Below are 17,325 nucleotides of genomic sequence, written 5' to 3'. Positions count from 1 at the left end.
TGCAATCATAGCGACTGCCATGAATCATCCCACATAGCCATAAAAGCCACATTTATCATTTTCATAACTAAAAGTCTTAAGTTTATGGTTGTACAAGCTGGTGTAAGTATTAAAACTGTTTCATTTGAAAGTTTTCAACATAAAACTTGTGTTGTGTAAATGTTTATACACTCAAAAATTAACTACAGAAATATGGGTATGAAAGATCTTTCCCTTAAATGAAACGTAAACACGGCATTCATGTCATACTTCGTCCCAGTGAACAAAGCATCGCACCAACTTTGGACACAAGATCAGCCGATTTCACCTGTTGTTTGGGTCATGCAATGCTGTGCAGAACGGCTGCCGCAGCTCTTTTTTCCATCTTCTTGGTATGAGAGCACACCCGACTGTCGACAAAGACTGTTCAGTGTGAGGAGAAAGAGCTGCACACACTTCACTTTTAAATAAACTGGCAAACTTTCTTTCTCTTTGGCTTACAGTCGTAGGATATAATAACGCTGTCATAAAAGTAATCCGTGCGAGCCCTGGTTGTTATCATGTTGAAGAGGCCAAAAAGACGCCATAAAAAGCCCAAAAAACGTTGAGCAACTGAAAAGCAGATCAGAATGATGCAGGGATGTAGCTCCAAGCTCCTCCACAGCAGCTTCAGGACCAGGACTGTGCACAGAAAAGTGAACGTACTGCAAAAAACACAATACTTTCAAAGTAAAAACTATTTTTAATGACACTTTAAAACAGATTATAAGTCAAACTCACAGAAGTTCAAAAAACAGTTTACTATGCAGTTATCACTTAAACTCTGTATACAATGGGCCCATGTTGGATTTTTTAGGTTTGAGCTGGTGAGGTTTCTCCCTTTCAACAGGCATCCAGTTGATTTTTCCAACTGACAACTTGGAAACTCAGACTTCTGAGATCATATGGAACACAGCAGCAGTTGCACACATTCATCAGTGGGTGTGTTTCTATGACATTTGTAAGCACAAAATACAGCATTCTTATTAACTTGCATTGCTAAAAGTAGCTCGTCGGCTCAAATCATACAAATTCTACTGGTTTTCCGAACTAAAACTGGAATGCATTAGGAAGCGATGCTGTTCCCAGCTCCAAGTCCAATCCTCTGAGGTATATAAAAGGCAAGATAAGGCACAGAGACGGCCGATTGTTCTGATGTGTTCAAATGGCTTTGGTTTATCCTCCTTAAAGCTGATAACACACGCTAGCCTACGAAACTGCGACAGCTACAGAATACAGACTAAAAAAATATTTAAAAGAAACATGCAGACAAACTAAATATCAAATACTTTTCTAAAATAACACAAAGACCTTTGGCTACAGTTATTTTTCCTTTTTAAATGAAATAGACTGTACAGATTTATGCAATCTTCATGAAAGTGACAACAAAAGTGAACATTTTCTTGCCAGATCAGGAAGTTTAAGGTCAGGAACATATTTGCTTTTCAATCACGCGTTCACATAAGCAACTTCCTGCATTATGAGCCAAATTGCTCACATGCTTTCCGATGTACTCTGCCGGTTACCAGAGGATTCCACCAGGGGGAAAACCATCAGCACCGTACTATCCAAGGAAAATGGACATTTCCAAAACTGATCTCTCACCGGCAAGTTTCACAGGCCACGTCGTAAAAATACTTTCTCTACAAGTTCATCTTCAAAACTCTCCGCCATTTTTTCCCTGACAACGCTATATAGCTGGTGAAATTTGGCACAACACTGCCCCTACTGGTCACCATTTTATTGCAGCTTACCGACATGTCATTCAGACGTTAATTTCTGAGGACGTGTACAAACGTCACTCCAAACAAATGTGTAAGACAACCATGATAAACACGCATATTGGTAATTAAAAGCAAGTACATTCCTGCTTTAAACACAAACTCAAACATGGTTCCAGCCATTCAATTGGGAAAAACTACTAGGTTCTAAGGACACAAATTATGCAATTCAAAACTTCTATAAAACGTGCATGCACTTGTAATAGCTTATAGTAAAAACTCAAGAAAGCATAAATCTTTCTTTTAAACACCTAGAAGGTTTTATACATGATCATAAAAAAGGTTACAGGACTTAAATTAGGACCAGCAACAGAAACTCATTCCAAAGGAAAATGAGTAACAGCCTTCTCTGAAGCTGCCCAGGCACCTTGTAAGTTTACCTGTGAAGATAAATAGAATAATCCTTCTCATCAGATTCTTTGTGGGTGGAATTTCATTTTCTCACATAACACAAATAAGGAGAAGAGAGATACTCGGATCTGTATATAAAGTAACTTGCATGTCAACAGGTTATGATGCTTTTCTGTATAATGTTTAAAAAGAGTAGAGATTATTGCATCAGTTTTGGTATCAGCCACAAAACCCCAATATCAGCGAGGCTCCATTTATGTAAATATAAATCTTGAGAAACAAGTCCCAATGAAGTAATATTAAAAGGAGACTTCTGTTCAGTAAACAAATGCCTAGATCAGAGATGTCCAAAGTCGGTCCCAGAAGGCCGCTGTCCTGCAGGTTTTAGACGTTTCCCTGCTTCAACACACCTGATTCAGATTAAATTAATCTCTTCAAAGACTGTTAAGTTCTACAAAAGCCCACTAATGATGCATTGATCTCAATCAGGTGTGTTGAAGCAGGGAAACGTCTAAAACCTGCAGGACAGCGGCCAGCGAGGACCGGATGTGGACATCCCTGGCCGAGATCAATACCAAGATACAGTTCATAGAACTCTCAATTTAAATGAATTCTTTCTATTTCAGTTTAATGAACTCAGCAGTGTCTCCAACACAGTAATGAAACCGTAGTCCGGCATAGAGCGGCTGAGTGAATGAGGTCTGGACCCTGTGGAGCAGAGTCATGGTTTCAGAGACGCTGTAGAAGGACAGAATACCTGCTCTGTGATCCAGATACACTCCTATTCTGTGGGACGGAGGACCTGACAGGGAAGTCTCAGTAAAGTTGTGCCAAAATGTGTAACAGTTTGGGGTACAACACAAAGCCCAAGATTTGTCATTGAATCCAAATGCACATTTATCTGACATCCCTACTCTGCTGGTATCCTTGTATGCTAATCCAACACTGACTGTTCTCCCTATCCACTCCACCTCAAAGTAACAGCGTCCACTCAGACTCTCTGAACTCAGGACTTCCCTATATGCAGTGAATCTGTCTCGATTGCTACAGTAAGACTGCTGTTCCTCTGTTACTGTGGCTCTTCTGTTCCCCTCAGATAATAACAGATATGTGTTTGCTGTGTTTGGATCCAGGGTGATTTCTTGTGAACATTTTAAGAATCCAGCTCTGTAGATTGGTTCAACTGGTGGCAGTAGAGCATCCACTTCAATCACTGAGATGTTGGTCCATTTCTCTGTCAGGATGTCCTGCAGTTTCTCTCTGAGCTCTGACACAGCTGCTGTCACAGCCTCAAAGTACTTCAGAGGACGGCTATTGAAGCTGGAGGAGTGAGTAGACTCCCTGAGTGCTGACACTGAGGGGTAGACGTATAGAAACTGGATGTGATCCTCTGTGAGTGAGAGCTGCTCCAGTTTAGCGTCTGTCTTCTTCAACTCAATGATCTCCTGCTCCAGCTTCTTCTGAACCTCTTTGGCTTGACTCAATTTAGTTTGCTGCTGAGTAGTTATCTGCTGCTTCACATCTAAGCTTCTGTTCTGGATGACACGGACCAGTTCAGTGAAGATCTTCTCACACTCCTCCACTGCTTCATTAGCCGACAGATTGATGGCCTTCACCTCCTGATGAAGCAGCTTCACATATTTCTCTCTGTCCTGGATTCTCTGCTGGATTTGTTGTCGACTTACCTCGAGTTCCTTCTGCTTCTCAGCCCTTTCTTTTGCTATTGGGACTGTTTCATGACATTTATGTTCATAAATTAAGCAGAGATAACAGATATTCTGCTGATCAGTACGACAGAAAGACTTAATCACCTCATCATGATGAGGGCAGATGTGCTCATGGAGGTTCTTGGAGGGGTCGATCAGCTTGTGTATCTGTAATGGTGGAGCATCATGGTGAGGTTGGAGGTGTGTCTCACAGAAAGCGGCCAGACAGACCAGACAGTACTTGACTGCTTTCAGCTTCCTCCCAGTGCAGACATCACAGGCCACATTTCCAGGTCCAGCATAGCAGTTAGCAGCTGGAAAAACTTCTCCAGCTACCCTCAGCTCCTCCACTAATGCTGCTAATATAATGTTTTTCTCCAGGTCAGGCCTCGGTTCGAATATTTTCCTGCACTGTGGACAGGTGTGGTTTTCCTTCCAGTCCTCTCCATCCCAGTGAAGTTCAATACAATCCATGCAGTAGCTGTGTCCACAGGGAATAGTCACTGGCTCCTTCATTAGATCCAGACAGATCGAACAAACGAAGGCGTCTTGATCCAGCTTGACTTTTTTCGCCTCCATTTCACCGATTGGCAGTAATATCTGTGTTTTTGTTTTGTAAAGTTCTGATCAAGATAGAAGTTTATGCAGTGAATGGGACTGTCAGCTCTTCCACTTCACTATAGGTTGATTTCTATCTTCAAACTACAGATTTCAAGGGAAGGAGACAGGAAAATAAAAGTGTCATTATTGGTTTTAAAAAGTCATAAAAACATTACTGAAATGGACTAGAGGTTCATTTGTGTGACAGCAAACCATGACAGTGGATCCACAGAAAATTTTATATCTATTTTGTGGATCTGTACTCAAAATATTCAGAGAAAATAATCTTCACACAACACATATGGTTTATAGATTTAATTACCAAATTATTTTACATTTTCCATGCTTATAAGTTCAAATGTCTAACTAATTAAATTCAGTTGTAGAGGACCTTTTTACAGATGTGTAAGAAAATAAAGAATATTTTCAGAGGAATGCCTTTTTTCCCATATTAACACTGAGAAGAGTGAGCCCATCTTTCAAAATGGTGGACACAGTGTAGTTTCAAAATAAGCCCAAAAATATAAAAGTGTACCAAGTTTTGTTGCTGTGCTGTTTAACTGAGAAAACTGATAGTTTTTATATGTAATAAAATAAATCAGTGTTCAACTTTGTGTTATAATTGGCTTTGTTCTTAGACATTATAAATTCATATTCTGTATTTTCCTAAATAACCTATGTTCCTAGCTGGTACTTTTCCACTTTGCTCATACTGCACAACAGATGACCTTAAATGGTCCAAGACCTTAGAAGGACATAAACAACTGGGTCAGACAAAATATCTCTATTAGGGCCGATAGGTCTGGTACATTAGATCCACGCCTAAAACAGTTTATCACATCCAAAGAACACAACAAGGACAGCAGCTGGCCTGAACATGCCACTAAAAACTGGCCAATTATACTCTGACAAGTGTGAATACAACTTCTGTGAGATAAAGCCGAATACAAATATAACATGTTTCCGGATATCGGGGCTCGGCCTGACGGATTTCCTGCGGGAGCTCTGGCACTTCGAGTCCAGCGCTGCAATATACTCTACTCGTGACCACTAATAAATACTTTTTTAATAAACGATTTCTCCAGCTTATTCATGAGCTTCCAATGAAAAAAATCGGGCTAACATTTGCAGTAATTAAATTTATGTCCTGTTAGAAATAAAATAAATTTACATTAAAAAAATAATATATTTTTTACTTTTTACCCCTTTGAACTATGTTGAACTAGGAATTATTAAAGGAGAACACTAGTGCCACCTGGTGGAGAGAATTTACACGTGACTTGTAGATGAAAAAAAAAACTCAGAGAAAATCACACCTGTGGAGGACCAGCGAGACAAACAAATAGTTTTCATGCACATCTGTTCGTCATAAGAAACAAAGTAACAAGAGTTGCAGCTGCACAACTCCGCATAAACACGCCAGTCACGTGACAACACGGCGCGAGAGAAATCAGACACGAGAAAGATCAACAAGACTTAAATTAACGGTAGAACAACATAGAACTGGAGGGGGTTAAAACAATATCACAAGTTAACTATAATCGTTGAGACCAGAAACACAAACGAGTCAAGAACAGACGAACTCAACTCAACTTACCCTCAGCATTACAAACTGCGCCCAGTGAAAGAAAATCAACTTATTTTCCTCGTTTCTTTCCGCTTCTACGTTTGTTGACGGTTTAAGGGCTTAAAGCTGCCTTACCGCCATCACCTGGACTGGAGTGTAGGGACGTCATACTGAGAATATCTTTAGCTAACTCGAATGATCTCAATCACCATTTTGTCCTACAGCCTCGACGATAATAATGGTTTTCTTTAGAGTCTAAACAAGGTATATCTTTATCTGAAAGTTTTCTGGTTGAGTGCTAGCCTACTTCATTAAATCTTTTATTGAGACCTGTATGTTCTATTCTTTGACATGTGATGAAATTATTCTCTTCCTTTTTGCAGCCCACCTTCTTTACAACACTAACATGTCTTTATAGGTGCCTTAAATTTTATTTTTTAGTCCAAAATGTCTGTGAAAGGATGGGGGAGTTACGCATACATCACATCAGGGCCAGTTCCAGGCAGTCAGAAATGTGAAGGGGGCATCATGTGTAAACATCAGGCTCCAGCACTTTTTTTCTGTGCTTATAATAACTTTCTTCATGAAATTAGGTTGTTAGCTATGTGTCCAACCCTAACCAAGAGAAGAGGAATGCACTTTGTCAGGCCTCTACCTTCAGATCTGTCCAACTTGGGTGTATCACCTGGAGACTAAGCTCCTGCTGGTATAGCTCTCTAATTCTAAAATAAATCTTAACCTAGAATCAGATTTCACACACTATAGTCAATATTTACAAAACTGAAAGGTAGTCTTAGAAATAATAAAAAAAATCTCTCCTGAAACTAATTCATAAAACACAAAAGATATAGAGCAGAACATTTTTATTACTGTTTTCGTTCTTTTTATTCAGCTTTTTTCAGCATTGCCATTGAAGTCACTGGGTAGCTGAGCAGGCTGCTTTGGGGCAGCACTTGTTGGGGGAGAAGAAGCAGTTGATTGGGCTGATTATTTCCTTGTTCTTCTTGATGTTCAGGATCAGGTTGTTCTCACTGCACCAGTCCACCAATCCCCTTCTATAGGATAGATTATTGTTGTCCCCAATGAGACCCACCACTGTTGTGCCATCCGCATACTTGATAATGTGATTAGGAGCAGATCCAGCGCATCTTTCATGTGTCAGCAGCACAGACAACAGTGGACCGTGAGTTGAAATAGTGGAGTTGGAGCTAGAGAAGCCGTTTCTCACTCTCACTGACTGGTCTGTCAGTAAGGACATCTAGCAGCCACATGGGGTTTTTTACACCCAGCTTGCTCACCAGCTGCTGGGGGATGATGATTTGAAAGCTGAACTGAAGTCAAGAAACAGTATTTACACGTGAGTGTTTGTATCCTCCAGATGTACCAGGCTCAGCTGAAAAGCAGAGGAGATGGCATCCTTTATGGAGTAGTTTGGCCGGTAAGTAAAATGATGGGTTGAATATGGAAGCAATGAAGAGATTATGTGGTTCTTTACTAGCCTCTCAAAGCACATCATTATGAAAGTCAGTTCAACAGGGTGGTAGACGTTAAAACGCGTGGATTTAAGGGCACTGGTATGATTGTGGCAGATGTGAAACATGATGTGACAATAGCCTCCTCCAGTGAGGTACTAAAGATGTCTGTGAGAACATATGCCAGCTGGTTGGGATACTCCCTGAGTACTAGTCCTGGAAGGCCTGCTGCCTTCTATATATTTACCTTTCTCGAGGTTTTACAGACATCACTCATGTTGAGATTCAGTGCTTTCTCATGTTATAAATTATTGTGCACATATGCTTTAAAGGAAAAAAAGTTGTGAAGAAGGAGCTGAGCCAGAAGGCGAAGCTCTCTATTTACTGGTCAATCTACGTTCCCATCCTCACCTTTGGTCCCGAGCTGTGGGTAGAGACCAAAAGAACAAGATCGCGGATACAAGCGGCTGAAATGGGTTTCCTCCGCAGGGTGTCTGGGCCTCCCTTAGAGATAGGGTGAGAAGCTCAGTCATCCGGGAGGGGCTCGGAGTAGAACCGCTGCTCCTCCGCATTGAGAGAAGTCAGATGAGGTGGCATCTGGTTAGGATGCCCCCTGGACGCCTCCCTGGGGAGGTGTTCTGGGCCCGTCCCACTGGGAGGAGACCCCGGGGAAGACCCAGGACACTTGGAGAGACTATGTCTCTCGGCTGGCCTGGGAACGCCTCGGGGTCCCCCCGGAAGAGCTGGAGGAAGTGGCCGGGGACAGAGAGGTCTGGGTTTCTCTGTTAAAGCTGCTGCCCCCACGACCCCCGGATAAGCGGTAGATGATGGATGGATGGATGGATGGATGGATGTTTTAAAGGAAGGCTTGCCCATGTAGAGCTTCAGTACTGTGCAATTTTTATTGAGGTTTGGGTTATCACACAGTGGATCACCTTGTAATCTACCATTGCCTGAATCCCCTGCCACACATGCCTGGTGTTGCTTCTCAGCTTTGCTGTTCTTATAGCAGTCAAGATTGGCTCTGGCTTTTCTGAGCACAACCACATCACCAGACTTGAAATCAATCAGTATTCCTTCTGCATCATCAGTGGCTTCTCATTGGCCCTGGTGGAGCTGTTCATCCCAGCACCAGAGGTCCTCTGCATTTTTTAATACAGGCATATACAGATGCAACATATTCCTCCACATTAGTATGGGGATTGTTAGTTGCACCAACTCTGTAAGGCCTCCATTGCTCCCTCAGGACAACCCCCCACCTGACTTACAATGGGTTTTTCTCTGGTCAACAGGGGCCTGTATGCAGGCATTAGTATCACAGACATGGTCTAAAGAGCCAAGGTCTTCCATGATTTTAATACTGGTACATTGCCAGGGCAGATAAAACGATCTGCATAGTACAGCAAGAAGCTCTAGGTCAAGAAAGTACTGATTTGATACAACTCCTCTGTTGACGCACCATCTGTTTTTATTATATATGCCACCACAGGATTTACCACTAAGAGCTTGGCTCCTATCCAGCCGAAAGTCGTCAGCCCCTCCAAGCTAACAGCATCATCTGGGAAGGCCGAGTTGAGCCATGTTTCAGGATCATAGCGCAGCAGTCTCTCGCATTCCGTCTTGTTGTTAAATCCAACTTTAGATAGTCCAGTATTTTTTCCAGGGAACAGACATTAGCAAGCAAAATAGATGTGTTATAATTGGCTTTGATCTTAGACATTATAAATTCATATTCTGTATTTTCCTAAATAACCTATGTTCCTAGCTGGTAGGACCTTAAAAGGGTCCAAGACTTTAGAATGACATAAACAACTGGGTCAGACAAAACATCTCTAGTAGAGTAGATAGGTCTGGTACATTAGATACACGCCTAAAAACAGCACATACACATTGTTTATCACATCCAAAGAACACAACAAGGACAGCAGCTGACCTGATCATGGCACTGAAGACTGGCCAATTATACTCTGACAAGTGTGAATACAACTTCTGTGAGATAAAGCTGAATATAAATATGACATGTTTCCGGATATCGGGGCTCGGCCTGACGGATTTCCTCCTCTGGCACTCCGAGTCCAGCTGCAATATACTTTACTTGTGACCACTAATAAATACTTTTTTAATAAACGATTTCTCCAGCTTGTTCTTGGGCTTCCAATGAAAAAATCGGGCTAACAGATGTAAGTTGTGTTCCACGTGAGTTAGCCTTTAGCTTAGCTAGTAGCCCATTCCGCAGGCCTTGCTTGCGCTTCCTGTCGCATTGCCCTCATCTCCTCCTGCACTGGTCTGCTCAGGAAGGGACCTTCGCTACAAATTCGTCTGCAGGCTGTAGCAGTCCAAAACTACGGAGCTTCACCTGGCTGTTTGACTTCATGGCTTTAAAACTGTTAGATGTTCCAAGTAGGAACTGGTGATCATACATAAATTTACTTACATTGTGCTGAGAATTAACCAAAGAACTCCCCATTAGGATGACACCATGTGGTAATCTTTCATTTTGAAACTAATACATGCTGGACATTCACAACATTTACGTTTTGACTTTTCACCATTATCTGCGCTGAAGATCAAAAACTCCAACAACATAAGTAAACTTCAGGAGTAATATTTGTGTTCTGTTGTCATTGAGTGGATTGTGTTGATACTGTTGTGAAAAGCAAACAGAAAAATATTTGTATATTGCTGTATTTTTGTAGAAAAACTGTCTTAGTTAAACTGTGATTAATAAAAAAAAAAATTGGATAGCTGGCTTTGTCTGAAATGTTGGAATAAATGCAGAAGATTAAGTTGATTATTGAGATAAAACAGCTTTATTTATCATGCAAAGCTTCAGTTGGAGCACAGATTAATAACACTGAGAATAATCTAACTATGAGGAGAACAAAAACATTTATGTTTTTATGTTTTTATACATTTAAAAGCCATTGAGTTATTCTTGCCCGGTGCAGATGCAGATATTCAGCTGGTGTGAGATTACATTAACAGCTCCCTGTGCATATGAACCTGATTCAAGGGTTTTCTTAAACAATCTTTCTTGACATTTTTGCATAATTACTTTGATTTCTGTAACAAACATGGTGAAAATCACATTGTTCTGTCAGATCACTGAGTTTTATTTTATTTTGTTCCTTATCTCATATGAACTAATATCTCATAATTAGCTGGATGTTAAAAAATTAAAGTGAAAAATAAAAGTAGACATTTAACTGAATGTTTCTATATTGTTTGGTATATTTGCTCGAGACCATTTCCCTCTTGTGTCTGTCTTGTCTCTCAGACTGTAGGATGCCTGCATTATTTCACAACATGGCAGCTGGAGTTGTGCACGCCACCAACACACACACACTCTCATGCACACACTGCTCTGTGATGTCGAGGCTGATAAATACACACGATGCAGAGAAAGGAGAGTTGAAGTGTAAAAACAGAACTCTGTGACTCTAACTGACAGCTTACCTTCACATCACTAATCAAATCTGTAAGTAGCTATAATTGTTGTTCCTTTTTTTCTCATAATTTCTTTTGTCAAAGTCCAATCGTGGTAAAACAGAACCTCCAACTCCTGTTCAACGGGTTCAGAAGAATAACAGTTAGAAATGTGTTCAGTGTGTCCAGATAGGAGATGAAGAAACATGGACATCTGGAGAAACACCCCACCCCCACCCCCATGCTTAACTGCCTCAGATAAGAATGTCCAACCATACCAGGTATATATAGATATACACAGAGCTTTCAGCCTAACTTTTGAACCCATCCAGACTCAACCCCACGGCAGCTTCTCTCCTAAAATCAACCTTTCGTATTCTTTAAAGAACCATTCTTTCATTTATTCTGAAATAAAACATAATTTCATTGATACACTCAACAGTTATATCTCACCCAAAATGATGTCTCTGAAACCACTCCCCTAACTCCACCCCTACCCCCCCTCCCCTCTACGAAAGGGTGTCCCCTATAATATATTCTCTGAAATGACTTCTGTCTATTTCAGTTTTATGAACTCAGCTGTGTCTCCATAATTGAAAAGTAAAACTCCAGCATGGAGCGGCTGAGTGAATGAGGCCTGGACTCTGTGGAGCAGAGTCATGGTTTCAGAGACGCTGTAGAAAGACAGAATACCTGCTCTGTGATCCAGATACACTCCTATTCTGGAGGACTGAGGACCTGAGACTGGAGTTTGGACTTTGTTGTGGTCAAATCTGTAACTGTCTGTGTCACAACGTAATGACCAAGATTTGTTGTGGAATCCAAATAAACATTCATCTGAGTCTCCTGCTCTGCTGATGTTCTTGTATGTGACTGCGACACGGGCTCCGCCTCCTCCCCACTCCACCTCCCAGTAACAACGTCCAGTCAGACTCTCTCTGCTCAGAACCTGAAACCAGTAAGTGAATCTGTCTGGATGATTAGAATAAGACTGTTGTTGTTTCATTACTGTTGCTTTTCTGTTCCCCTCAGATAATAACAGCTGTGTGTGTGCTGTGTTTGGATCCAGTGTGATTTCTCTGGAATATTTTAAGAATCCAGCTCTGGTCTCTGGTTCTGGTTCTGACAGTAAAACATCCACTTCAGTCAGTGAGATGTTGGTCCATTCCTCTCTCAGGATGTCCTGCAGTTTCTCTCTGAGCTCTGACACAGCTGCTGTCACATCCTCAAAGTACCTCAGAGGACGGATCTTGATGCTGGATGAGGGTGTAGACTCCCTGAGTGCTGACACTGAGGGGCAGTTCTGTAGAAACTGGATGTGATCCTCTGTGTGTGAGAGCTGCTGCAGCTCAGCATCTTTCCTCTTCAGCTCAGTGATCTCCTGCTCCAGCTTCTTCTGAAGCTCTTTGGCTCGACTCACTTCAGTTTCCTGCTGGGATCTGATCTGCTGCTTCACCTCAGAGCTTCTTTTCTGGAGGAGACGGATCAGCTCAGTGAAGATCTTCTCACTGTGCTCCACTGTTTTATCAGCAGACTGATTGATGGCCTCCACCTCCTGCTGAAGCAGCTTCACATCTTTCTCTCGGTCCTGGACTCTCTGCTGGATTTGCTGTCGACTCCCCTCCAGCTCTCTCTGCCTCTCAGTCCTTTCTGCTGCAGCTGACACTGTGTCGTGGCCTTTATGTTCATCCACAGAGCAGAGATAACAGATAGACTTCTGATCAGTGCGGCAGAACATCTTCTTCACCTCATCATGACGAGAGCAGATGTGCTGCTGGAGGTTCTTGGAGGGGTCGATCAGCTTGTGTTTCCTTAATGGTGGAGCATCATGGTGAGGTTGGAGGTGTTTCTCACAGTAAGAGGCTGAACAAACCAGACAGGACTTGATGGCTTTCAGCTTCCTCCCAGCGCAGACATCACAGGCCACATCTTCAGCTCCAGCATAGCAGTGATCAGCAGGAGCAGCTTGGAGTCCAGTCTTCTTCAGCTGTTCCACTAAAACTGCTAACATGGTGCTTTTCTTCAGGACAGGCCTCGGTAGAAAAGTGTCCCTACACTGAGGGCAGCTGTGGATTCCCTTCTGATCCTCTCCATCCCAGAAGCCTTTAATACAGTGCATACAGTAGCTGTGTCCACAAGGAATAGTCACCGGATCCTTCAGCAGATCCAAACAGATCGAACAAGAGATGGTTTCCTGATCCATCTGAACTCCTTTCTGCGCCATTTCAGCTCTCAGTAACAATGACTTTGTGAGTTTCACTTCCCTACAACAGAAACTGGTCTGAGCTCTGATGTAAACGACCTGCGCCTCAGCAGTGAATTGAACCAATCAGCTCTGACCTTTCAGCACAGGTTGGTTACACCCATCTGCAGCATTTTAGATCTGAAGGGGAGGAAACGAGCAGATATGTGGACAAGGTGAGGCTCTTTATGATTCATAACAGGAAGAAGGAGGAGTTATTAGACTTGGTCTGATTCCAGGAGGAGGAGCAGCTTGAAGCAGATACTGTGTGTCTCACCCTTTTTTATAGAGCACATTTGAATAGACTGATCAGCTCATATTTGATTCTTTCTTTGATCTCTGGGTTTGGAGATATATCAACATTATTGTAAAACACCACGTTTTCATGATTTTTAGAACACTATTCAGTCTATGACCAACATAAGAAATATGAGATCTTATCAAAATATAAGTTGTATTTCATGTTAAAAGCCTTTAAGCAAAATGCACAAACATTTTATTTGACAGTTTATTCTATTCTCGAACATGTTCCTGGTTTTCCTGAAGAAAACAGCAGCAGTGGGATCACAAACTGGGATCATTTATATGAGTTTAAAGAAATCTGTTTGTTTCCATCAGGTGGTTGTTGGTTGTAAAGTGATGTGAGGCAACAAGAAAAAAATCAACTGACAAGTGTTGTACTTTAAACGTGAACTTTATACTTTGTGGTGTTCCAGGAGGAAAACTGCCTCAGTTGTTCTCTCACATTAGTTTCACATTTTCTGCATCAAGCTTAAAAATGAGCCTGAATAAAGAGAAAATAAAAGATTTGTGTATTCATGAGAAAAACATATTTTCATCATGTAAATTTGGAGTTTGAACAACACACATTACATCAATAAAGTTTTATGAAAAAATCAAGGTCCAACGATCATTGTGTCAACAGAAAGTAAATGAATAACTCAACGTGTCACATGTTATCTCTTCTCAATTGTAACTACTATTTGTTAGTGACTAATAAAGTCCCAACCATGTGATCACAGCTTGTCTATAATGTAAAGGAAGCTTCTTTACATCAGGCTTGTTGCACCTCAACAGATCCTGAGCAAAGTTTCAGGTTGTTTTACAGAATGAGAACAATGCCATGTTCCTATAATAAATATTTTATGGACATTTTACCAATTCATTGCATCAAATCATTTAAATTTCATCATCAGCGGTCATCTTTTGGTATTCATATCTTCTTCATGTTGACAAAAAAGTCCAATGGAAACCCAGCTTGTAGATCACAAACTGTGATGATGGATGAAAACTTAAGGAGTAATCTTTGTATTCTGTCACCATCTAGTGGATTCTGGTGGTACTGTTGTTTACGGCATACAGAAAAACATGAGCCCTGTTCATTTCTGTGCTTTAGGAGGAAAACTGCAATACTTAGACCTTCATAATTACACATCTGTATCTCTGGCTTTTTATGAAATGTTTGAGTAAAGAAATCAGATAATAATTCAATTACTTCTTGAGATAAAACAGCTTTATCCATCATGCAACTCTTCAGTTTGAACACACGTCAGTGAATCAGAAAGAAATCATTAACTATACTGAGCAAAGAAACATTTCCATTTTTAAGGGCAGAAGTGCTAGTTTAGGAGGATAAAAGTCATTCTGAGCAGTGATGGCCTCCATGACTGAACAGACACAGGAAGGAGCTCCACCCAAACAAAGTCAAACATCAACGAAACAACAACCACTAAGAGGTGAAAGTACCACCCATAAAGTGTGACTGACAGCTGATCTCTGTGCAGTGAAGAAATGACTCAACAATGATGGAGACTAAATAAAGTGGAAACTAAAACACATTTTAACCAACTGTCCCTGAACTGACTTCTGTCTATTTCACTTTAATGAACTCAGCTGTGTCTCCAACATAATTGAAAAGCAAAACTCCAGCATGGAGCGGCTGAGTGAATGAGGCCTGGACTCTGTGGAGGAGAGTCATGGTTTCAGAGACGCTGTAGAAAGACAGAATACCTGCTCTGTGATCCAGATACACTCCTATTCTGGAGGACTGAGGACCTGAGACTGGAGTTTGGACTTTGTTGTGGTAAAATCTGTAACCGTCTGTGTCACAACATAATGACCAAGATTTGTGGTTGAATCCAAATAAACATTCATGTGAGTCTCCTGCTCTGCTGATGTTCTTGTATGTGACTGCTACAAAAAGTCCTCTCCCTCCCCACTCCACCTCCCAGTAACAACGTCCAGTCAGACTCTCTCTGCTCAGAACCTGAAACCAGTAAGTGAATCTGTCTGGATGACTAGAATAAGACTGTTGTTGATTCACAAATGTTGCTTTTCTGTTCCCCTCAGATAATAACAGCTGTGTGTGTGCTGTGTTTGGATCCAGTGTGATTTCTCTGGAATATTTTAAGAATCCAGCTCTGGTCTCTGGTTCTGGTTCCTGCAGTAAAACATCCACTTCAGTCAGTGAGATGTTGGTCCATTTCTCTCTCAGGATGTCCTGTAGTTTCTCTCTGAGCTCTGACACAGCTGCTGTCACATCCTCAAAGTACCTCAGAGGACGGATATTGAAGCTGGATGAGGGTGTAGACTCCCTGAGTGCTGACACTGAGGGGCAGTTCTGCAGAAACTGGATGTGATCCTCTGTGTGTGAGAGCTGCTGCAGCTCAGCATCTTTCCTCTTCAGCTCAGTGATCTCCTGCTCCAGCTTCTTCTGAAGCTCTTTGGCTCGACTCACTTCAGTTTCCTGCTGGGATCTGATCTGCTGCTTCACCTCAGAGCTTCTTTTCTGGATGACACGGACCAGTTCAGTGAAGATCTTCTCACTGTGCTCCACTGTTTTATCAGCAGACTGATTGATGGCCTTCACCTCCTGCTGAAGCAGCTTCACATATTTCTCTCCAACCTGGATTCTCTGCTGGATTTGTTGTTGACTCACCTCGAGTTCCTTCTGCTTCTCAGTCCTTTCTGCTGCAGCTAAGACTGTTTCATGACCTTTATGTTCACCCATTAAGCAGAGATAACAGATACTCTGCTGATCAGTACGACAGAAAATCTTCATCACCTCATCATGACGAGGGCAGATGTTCTCCTGGAGGTTCTTGGAGGGGTCGATCAGCTTGTGTTTCTTTAATGCTGGAGCATCATAGTGAGGCTGGAGGTGTTTCTCACAGTAAGAGGCCAGACAGACTAAACAGGACTTGATGGCTTTCAGTTTTCTTCCAGAGCAGAAATCACAGGCCACATCTTCAGGTCCAGCATAGCAGTGATCAGCAGGAGCAGCTTGGAGTCCAGTCTTCTTCAGTTCTTCCACTAAAGCTGCTAACATGGTGTTTTTCCCCAGCACAGGCCTCGGTATGAATTTTGTCCTACACTGAGGACAGCTGTGCATTCTCTTCTGATCCTCTACATCCCAGTGGGCTTTAATACAGTTCCTGCAGTAGCTGTGTCCACAGGGAATAGTCACCGGATCCTTCAGTAGATCCAGACAGATCGAACAAGAGAAGGTTTCCTGATCCATCTGAACTCCTTTTTGCGCTATTTCAGCTCTGACTGTTAGTCTGCGGACTGTGTGAGTTTCACTTCCTCTCAAAAGAAACTAGTCTGATGTAATCAACTTGCGTCTCTTCAGTGAATTGAACCAATCAGCTCTTACTGTTTAGCACAGTTTGGTTACACCCATCTGCAGGTTTGTAAATCGGAAGGGGAGGGAACAAAGACATATGTGGACAAAGTGTAGTTCTCTCTTTTTTATAGTAGGAGGAAGAAGGTGTTATCTTTGATAAGAGTAAGAGGAGCAGTTTGAAAACTATCATTAAGTTAAACTGCAAAGGAAAAATAAATATATAACTGTTTTTATCAATGCAGCCTTTGCTTCAAGAGTCAAATATGGAACAGACACAGAACAGTCATATCATTTTGAAATAAAAGTCATTCCAAGACGCAGCAGGTTCGTAACCATAGTGCAAAGGTGATTTCATTTTACAGCCTGGAAAACTAAAAATAAATGATTAATGACCTACAGACTGGATCGAGACCAGACCCTCACCCTCGCAGAGTTACTTGGGGGAGTTTGACCATCCAGTCTACGTGTTTTGTTGACTTTAACAATGGTTACGACTGTTCCGTTACGGATTCTGTGGGGGATGCTCTGGGAGTGTGG

The 17,325-nt window shown here is 41.8% G+C and overlaps 5 protein-coding genes across 6 annotated transcripts in view; 2 read left to right on the top strand and 3 right to left on the bottom strand.

Annotated features, from left to right (window-relative positions):
* The window catches only part of LOC140281516 (tripartite motif-containing protein 16-like), a 285,220-nt gene that overhangs the window by 70,261 nt on the left and 197,634 nt on the right, over positions 1-17,325 (top strand). The gene's annotated exons all lie outside the window — the stretch shown is intronic.
* Positions 1-17,325, top strand: part of LOC140281529 (arfaptin-1-like) — a 95,466-nt gene that overhangs the window by 42,472 nt on the left and 35,669 nt on the right. The window lies entirely within an intron of this gene.
* On the bottom strand, positions 761-6,200 carry LOC140281515 (tripartite motif-containing protein 16-like). 2 transcript variants are annotated; one of them, XM_072375952.1, is made up of 2 exons: positions 6,054-6,200; positions 761-4,558 (listed from the first exon to the last, which is right to left on the bottom strand). In XM_072375952.1, exon 2 carries the CDS (start codon positions 4,433-4,435, stop codon positions 2,768-2,770), a length of 1,668 nt encoding a protein of 555 aa, XP_072232053.1. In that variant the 5' UTR covers positions 4,436-4,558; positions 6,054-6,200; the 3' UTR covers positions 761-2,767. The 2 variants fall into 2 exon arrangements, with proteins under 2 accessions (XP_072232053.1, XP_072232054.1); XM_072375953.1 differs by having other exon boundaries at positions 761-4,547.
* LOC140281518 (tripartite motif-containing protein 16-like) lies at positions 11,464-13,233 on the bottom strand. Its single transcript, XM_072375955.1, has one exon. It carries the CDS (start codon positions 13,143-13,145, stop codon positions 11,478-11,480), a length of 1,668 nt encoding a protein of 555 aa, XP_072232056.1. The 5' UTR covers positions 13,146-13,233; the 3' UTR covers positions 11,464-11,477.
* Positions 13,868-16,715, bottom strand: LOC140281519 (tripartite motif-containing protein 16-like). The gene has a single exon (XM_072375956.1). It carries the CDS (start codon positions 16,681-16,683, stop codon positions 15,034-15,036), a length of 1,650 nt encoding a protein of 549 aa, XP_072232057.1. The 5' UTR covers positions 16,684-16,715; the 3' UTR covers positions 13,868-15,033.

Source organism: Leuresthes tenuis, unplaced genomic scaffold, assembly GCF_036924035.1.
Source record: "Leuresthes tenuis unplaced genomic scaffold, fLeuTen1.0.hap1 SCAF_22, whole genome shotgun sequence".
Lineage (NCBI taxonomy): Eukaryota > Metazoa > Chordata > Actinopteri > Atheriniformes > Atherinopsidae > Leuresthes > Leuresthes tenuis.
This window is presented reverse-complemented; position numbering and strand designations above follow the sequence as displayed.

Excerpts from the sequence above, each read along its gene's own strand:
- LOC140281519 (XM_072375956.1), bottom strand. The coding sequence starts at position 16,683 with ATGGATCAGGAAACCTTCTCTTGTTCGATCTGTCTGGATCTACTGAAG.
- LOC140281515 (XM_072375952.1), bottom strand. The coding sequence starts at position 4,435 with ATGGAGGCGAAAAAAGTCAAGCTGGATCAAGACGCCTTCGTTTGTTCG.
- LOC140281518 (XM_072375955.1), bottom strand. The coding sequence starts at position 13,145 with ATGGCGCAGAAAGGAGTTCAGATGGATCAGGAAACCATCTCTTGTTCG.